The sequence below is a fragment of the Lampris incognitus genome, chromosome 8, assembly GCF_029633865.1.
Source record: "Lampris incognitus isolate fLamInc1 chromosome 8, fLamInc1.hap2, whole genome shotgun sequence".
Taxonomy (NCBI): Eukaryota; Metazoa; Chordata; class Actinopteri; order Lampriformes; family Lampridae; genus Lampris; species Lampris incognitus.
This window is the reverse complement of record NC_079218.1, coordinates 47,778,464-47,786,017: the sequence shown is the minus strand read 5'-3', so window position 1 is coordinate 47,786,017 and position 7,554 is coordinate 47,778,464. Positions and strand designations below refer to the sequence as shown.

General features: G+C 48.5%; 1 protein-coding gene across 1 annotated transcript in view; it reads left to right on the top strand.

The window, feature by feature from the left end:
• Positions 1-38: 38 nt before the first annotated feature.
• grm5a (glutamate receptor, metabotropic 5a) overlaps positions 39-7,554 on the top strand; it is a 53,723-nt gene continuing 46,207 nt past the window's right edge. Inside the window, exons 1-3 of the mRNA XM_056284890.1 lie at positions 39-52; positions 6,252-6,405; positions 6,498-6,631. Of these exons, the coding sequence (XP_056140865.1) occupies positions 39-52; positions 6,252-6,405; positions 6,498-6,631 (302 nt within the window). The remainder of the gene's footprint in view (positions 53-6,251; positions 6,406-6,497; positions 6,632-7,554) is intronic.

The window sequence follows — 7,554 nt, the reverse complement described above, 5'->3', positions numbered from 1 at the left end:
GTCTTCTTGACCCGCGTCCGGTTTGTACTGTGAGTGCCATGCTGCTCAAACTGTTCCACAACTCTGCCCCACACATTTCAAATGCCCATCATGTGTATGTTAGAATAACACGAAGTCCACATAAGCCTTCAGCCAGGACGACGGCATCTGTCCCGGTCCCCTCAGACCCGGACAGCCTTGTCTTCCGTCGGGGGGGGGGGGGGGGGCTATGGAAAAGGAGATAAATGTACAAGGCTTATTATTTATTCAGAGGCCACATTATAGATGGTTTTCCTCTGACTGCTGACAAAGCTGTAGCTCCTCCACCGCCTCAGGTTAGGAGTCTGGGTCTCATCCTGGGCAGCACATTATCTCTTGAAGCCCACATCAGCATCGTTACTCGGTCTGCATCCTTCCTCCTACGCAATATTAATCACCTACACCTAACAGCACCGCCGTACTCACCTACACCCTGGTTACATCCCGTGTTGACTACTGTAATGCTGTCCTCTCTGGTCTTCCCCTCAACTGTATTCATAAACTTCAGCTGGTCCAGAATTCATCACCAGACCTCCTTCCATAGATGACATCACTCCTGTTCATCAGCACCTCCATCGGCTCCCTGTATACTGACTTCAAGATCCTGCTCCTCACCTTTAAGGCCCTTCATAACCCGGCTCCTTCATGTCTTTCTGATCTCCTTCATATCCACACGGCCTCCCGCACTCTCAGATCCTCTTCTCCCCTGAGTGTTAATTTAACTCCCTGGGGGTTAATTTAACTCCCCTGAGTGTTAATTTAACTCCCCGAGTGTTAATTTAACTCCCTGAGTGTTCATTTAACTCCCCTGAGTGTTAATTTAACTCCCTGAGTGTTCATTTAACTCCCCTGAGTGTTAATTTAACTCCCCGAGTGTTAATTTAACTCCCTGAGTGTTCATTTAACTCCCCTGAGTGTTAATTTAACTCCCTGAGTGTTAATTTAACTACCTGAGTGTTAATTTAACTCCCTGGGGGTTAATTTAACTCCCCTGAGTGTTAATTTAACTCCCCGAGTGTTAATTTAACTCCCTGGGGGTTAATTTAACTCCCCGAGTGTTAATTTAACTCCCTGAGTGTTAATTTAACTCCCCTGAGTGTTAATTTAACTCCCTGAGTGTTAATTTAACTCCCCTGAGTGTTAGTTTAACTCCCCGAGTGTTAATTTAACTCCCTGAGTGTTCATTTAACTCCCCTGAGTGTTAATTTAACTCCCTGAGTGTTAATTTAACTCCCCTGAGTGTTAATTTAACTCCCCGAGTGTTAATTTAACTCCCTGAGTGTTCATTTAACTCCCCTGAGTGTTAATTTAACTCCCTGAGTGTTAATTTAACTACCTGAGTGTTAATTTAACTCCCTGGGGGTTAATTTAACTCCCCTGAGTGTTAATTTAACTCCCTGGGGGTTAATTTAACTCCCCGAGTGTTAATTTAACTCCCTGAGTGTTAATTTAACTCCCCTGAGTGTTAATTTAACTCCCTGAGTGTTAATTTAACTCCCCTGAGTGTTAATTTAACTCCCCGAGTGTTAATTTAACTCCCTGAGTGTTCATTTAACTCCCCTGAGTGTTAATTTAACTCCCTGAGTGTTAATTTAACTCCCCGAGTGTTGATTTAACTCCCTGAGTGTTAATTTAACTCCCCTGTTTTTAATTTAACTCCCCGAGTGTTAATTTAACTCCCCTGAGTGTTAATTTAACTCCCTGGGGGTTCATTTAACTCCATGGGGGTTCATTTAACTCCCTGAGTGTTAATTTAACTCCCCTGGGTGCTAATTTAACTCCCTGAGTGCTAATTTAACTCCCTGGGGGTTCATTTAACTGTGAGAGTGTACACTCTCACAGTTAAATGAACACTTTGTACTGTGGTGTGAGGTCAAAGTACGCTGCTTATTCCGGCTTTGTCTCGTTTCTCAGGAAGCTTCACGGCCGTATCACATGCATGACTGCCGACACGAGACCCCCGCCCAGCTCAAAGCCCCCATTCAGGTCTAACTCTTCACGTTTGAGAAGAACACTGTGGAGTCGTCGTCGTCTCTCCCCCGCACGGCCTGCGGTTTGAAACGGAAGGGGCGTAGTGGCGCATAGTTCGCACTAGGGGGCGCTGTGTGATTACTGCAAAAATCACCCCGTACTTCCACGCCGTGTGCCTTGAGAATCTCTCGTACCGCCGCACGGAGGGTGGTGTGATGGAGACCGTGTTTGAGTTTCAGGTCTTTCATCAGATTTGGGTTTTTTTTCTCTCCCTTCCGTCAGGCTGCACGTGGACCTTCCGGTCGGACTGCTGGATGACTTCTCGGCGGAAGTCGGGTCATCTTGAACTTTTCTCCGCTCGTAAGTAGGATTCTGACCAGCTGTTCAAGCCTTAGCCTGGACCCCAGATCCATGGTCCCCTTTACACCAGAAGAAGAAACGTATCAGAGTTCTTGCATCCCCAAATGACTAATGATGTCTCCCTCGAGACAGACACGTGAGCTAATTATATGTTATTTATGTACTGGATTCATAAAAGAAAGCTGTTTCTTTGATACAGTTTGCATTTCTGTGGTGTTCTCTTTTTTTGGGGGGGGGTTACCCCCTTTTTCTCCCCAACTGTACTTGGCCAATTACCCCACTCCTCCGAGCCGTCCCGGTCGCTGCTCCACCCCCTCTGCCGATCCGGGGAGGGCTGCAGACTACCACGTGCCTCCTCCCGTACACGTGGAGTCGCCAGCCGCTTCTTTTCACCTGACAGTGAGGAGTTTCACCAGGGGGACGTAGCGCGTGGGAGGATCACGCTATTCCCCCCCCCCAGTTCCCCCTCTCCGAACAGGCGCCCCGACCAGCCAGAGGAGGCGCTAGTGCAGCGACCAGGACACATACCCACATCCGGCTTCCCGCCCGCAGACACGGACAGTTGTATCTGTAGGGACGCCCGACCAAGCCTGAGGCAACACGGGGATTCGAACCGGCGATCCCCGTGTTGGAAGTCAACTGAACAGACCCTCTGTGGTGTTTTTTTATGATTGATATATGAAATAATTAGGGACAATATATAATTATTGAGAATTATTCCCGGAAGTAAAATGTCCTTGATGCGTCAAGTTATTTGTACAGCCCAATATCACACGTTACAAGTCTGCCCCCAGCGGCTTCACAGCGACACAACACTGCAACGCTGCAGCAACAATCCTAAAACATGTCATCACGATGTCTTCTCTCCACCAGGTGTGTTGAGAAGACCCGTGGATTGGTCCAGAACAACGGTTCCAACATAACCACGGCGTCCGTCACAACTCAGCGCTGCGCTCAGATGACGCGCAACTCAGCCCTGCGCTCAGATGACGCGCAACTCAGCGCTGCGCTCAGATGACGCGCAACTCAACTCTGCGCTCAGGTGACGCGCAACTCAGCGCTGCGCTCAGATGACGCGCAACTCAGCGCTGCGCTCAGGTGACGCGCAACTCAACTCTGCGCTCAGGTGACGCGCAACTCAACCCTGCGCTCAGATGACGCGCAACTCAACTCTGCGCTCAGATGACGCGCAACTCAGCCCTGCGCTCAGATGACGCGCAACTCAGCCCTGCGCTCAGATGACGCGCAACTCAGCCCTGCGCTCAGATGACGCGCAACTCAGCGCTGCGCTCAGATGACGCGCAACTCAACCCTGCGCTCAGATGACGCGCAACTCAACCCTGCGCTCAGATGACGCGCAACTCAACCCTGCGCTCAGATGACGCGCAACTCAGCCCTGCGCTCAGGTGACGCGCAACTCAGCCCTGCGCTCAGGTGACGCGCAACTCAGCGCTGCGCTCAGGTGACGCGCAACTCAGCGCTGCGCTCAGGTGACGCGCAACTCAGCGCTGCGCTCAGATGATGCGCAGAAACAAACTAATTTCATACGGGGAAAAAAAACCACCAAAACTGAAGGTTGCGAAACAAAAGAAACTCTTTACGTTTCTCTTACTCAATAACCATTAATGTCGAGAGAGAGAGAGAGAGAGAGAGAGAGAGAGAGAGAGAGAGAGAGAGAGAGAAGAAAACATCAGGTTGCAAGGCAAAAGTTGCAAAACTGGAACAAAGGAGTAAGGTCTCTGCACACTGAAACCTAATTTATCCGGCAACGTTTCGGAGGATCTGATTGGTCGAAACGCCGAATAAATTAGTTTTGGGATCATTTTAATGTGCGGACTTACTCCTTTAAAAATTAAATAAATAAATAAAGATAGCGATCATAACAGATACCAACGTCATCTAAAAATATCGTTATTATATACGATAATTGGAACAGCTTTTATCAGTTCTGCCATTATTATTATTATTATTATTATTATTATTGCTATATAAGTAGTCTGTGAAGAAAAGCGGTACAGGCTCCTGACAGCCTTTACTGTGGGTCTGCTGACGGTCCTCTCCGGTCCTTGTTGGCTCCATGCTGAGGGGGAAAGGAGGGGGAAGAGGAGGAGAAGAGGAGGAGGAGGAGGAGGGGGGGGGCTTGTGTGTACGTCACGTGGGAAGCACGCTCCCAGAGCGGGTTGCAAGATCTGCTGCTGTTTTCGCTCGGCTGTAGCCAGGCGTCACGCTGAGCCGGAGTCAAACCAGCGCTCCTTCCTCAGCGTCTTCCTCCGCGCCCTGGCGGAGATGTCCTCCAAAGCTTCAGCGCGTTTCGAGGCAGGAGAGAGAGGAGACGGGTAAGTCTGTTGTATGGACTCATGCTCGTGGTGTTCCACAGACTTCCACAGACTTGCGTCTCCTTAATATTTGGCTAAATGCTCTTTGTGGTCTGGCGTAAATTACACGCCACAGACCAGCAGAGTTCACGTGCGTATTTTGGCACAGTAGCGGAACAGGTGATCCGTGGACGAACGGGGAGGAGACGTGGAAATCAAAGTAAATGTTAGAGACCACATGACTATTGTCGTTACTACTACTACTACTAATACTACTACTGCTACTACTGCTATTACTACTACTAGTACTGCTGCTGCTATTGTTACTACTACTACGATTACTACTGTACTACTACTACTACTATTACTATTACTACTACTAGCACTGCTGCTGCTATTATTACTACTACTAATACTACTACTACTACTACTAGTACTGCTGCTGCTATTATTACTACTGCTACTACTAATACTACTGCTACTACTGCTATTACTACTACTAGTACTTCTGCTGCTATTGTTACTACTACTACGATTACTACTGTAGTACTACTACTACTACAACTGCTACTACTACTACGACTAATACTGTACTACTACTGCTACTATTACTACTACTGCTATTACTACTTCTAGAACTGCTGCTGCTATTACTACTACTACGATTACTACTGTACTACTACTACTACAACTGCTACTAATACGACTACTACTATGACTAATACTGTACTACTACTGCTGCTACTGTACTACTACTGCTACTACTACTAGTACGGCACTACTACTACTACTATTGCTACACTACTACTACCACTACTACTATCACTACTACTACTACTACTACGACTACTACTACTGCAATACTACTACCACTACTACTGCTACTACTGTACTACTACTGCTACTACTACTAGTGCGGCACTACTGCTACTACTATTACTGCACTACTACTACCACTACTACTATCACTACTACTACTACTGCAATACTACTACCAATACTACTGCTACTACTGCACTACTACTACTATTACTGCACTATTAGTACTACTATGACTACTACTACTGCAATACTACTACTACTACTACTACCACCACAAGAATGGTTATTATTAGGATGTGCTGTTGGTTGTATTGTAACATTAATTTTACACGTGAATTGCTGCATTTAACGTCACGTTTCCAGCCAAAAGACCACATCCTGAACTCGTGTTCCTGTATCGTTTTCAAGTAATTCATTTGTTTTTTTTAGTGCAAGTTTATTCACTCAGTAAGTAAACGTGTTTATACACTCACACACACACACACGCACGTACACGCACACGCACACGCACACACGCATACACACACATAGACATTCAAGAATTCAAGATGACTAGTCCAGCCCTTTCCGGTACATGCAGATCCAGTCTTGCTGATCCTTGAGTCTGGTGTTTAAACCAGCATGCCAAACACTACCGATGCCCCATCCTCAACCCGAGGTTAATAGAACCAATAAGATGGGAGGAGGAGGAGGAGGAGGAGGAGGAGGAGGGTGGAAGAATCCAAGGACGGCACGAGGAGGAAGAGGAGAAGGACTCGGTGTGAGGCTGCTGGTCCTGAGTGTGTTCTTGGCAACTGACCCGAGGGGTCAGATGGGGGTCACAGGTCAGAACAACGAGAGACGGGTCCTGGCACACATCCCCGGTGACATCATCATCGGAGCGCTGTTCTCTGTCCACCACCAACCACCTGCTGACAAGGTACAGTGAGGTGTGTGTGTGTGTGTGTGTGTGTGTGTGCGTGTGTATGTGTGTGTGATGTTATGTGCATCGTTTTGTGTGTCTTTCCCCAGGTCCATGAGCGGAAGTGTGGTGCGGTGCGGGAGCAATATGGGATCCAGAGGGTGGAAGCCATGATGCACACTCTGGACCGAATCAACGCAGACCCCAACATCCTCCCGAACATCACGCTCGGCTGTGAGATCAGGTCAGCGCCCGGCCGTCTCACTTCCCGTGTCCTTGTTATCGTTGTTCTCGTCAGTTTAATATCTGATACGCCCCCTACCCGGGGACCACGTATCAAATTGGTTTCTGGAACAGGGGCTTGCTCCAGGAGCTCCAGGAACGGTGCACCAGTTTCTTTTGGGCGGCACGGTGGCGCAGTGGTTAGCGCTGTCGCCTCACAGCGAGAAGGTCCTGGGTTCGAACCCCCGGAGTTGTCCAACCTTGGGGGAGGGGGGTCATCCCAGGTCGTCCTCTGTGTGGGGTTTGCATGTTCTCCCCGTGTCTGCGGTGGGTTTTCTCCGGGTGCTCCGGTTTCCCCCCCACCATCAGAAAGACATGGATGTTAGAGTTAATACTCCCGTCTGTGCCTCTGAGCAAGGCATGGCAAGACAAGCTGGAGTTGGTCCCCGGATGCTGCACGGCGGCTGGCCACTGCTCCTAGCTACACAGCTAGGATGGGTTGAATGCGGGGCGTAATTTCCCCACGGGGATCGAGTATTGACTGTGAGGCTCATCTTTGCAGTTTTGTACACACCATTTACTCACTCTGTAATACTTCACCATAAGCTGTCACGTGTACCACCCCAGTATCAACCTAGTTCCTGATAGGTGGGAAAGTCACTGGAGATCTGCCTCTGTTTCTTGTCTTTGTATTTGGCACTAGTAAGGAGCACAAAACAAGGTCCGTGCAGCTTAATTACTCTATCGCTTGCAGGGACAAGTCCAGCCGTCTATATTTAGATGCATTATAAATATTTTTTTAGCCCAGCACTTCTCAGGACCAATTGTGTCACGTCTTTGGCAGACGGGTTCAGTATAGCGTTTTCTCTGCTGAGGAAAGGATGGTAGTGGTAGCGAGGAGTGAGATGGTGGGAAGATGGCGGCGCGAATGCCCGTTTGCGGCGG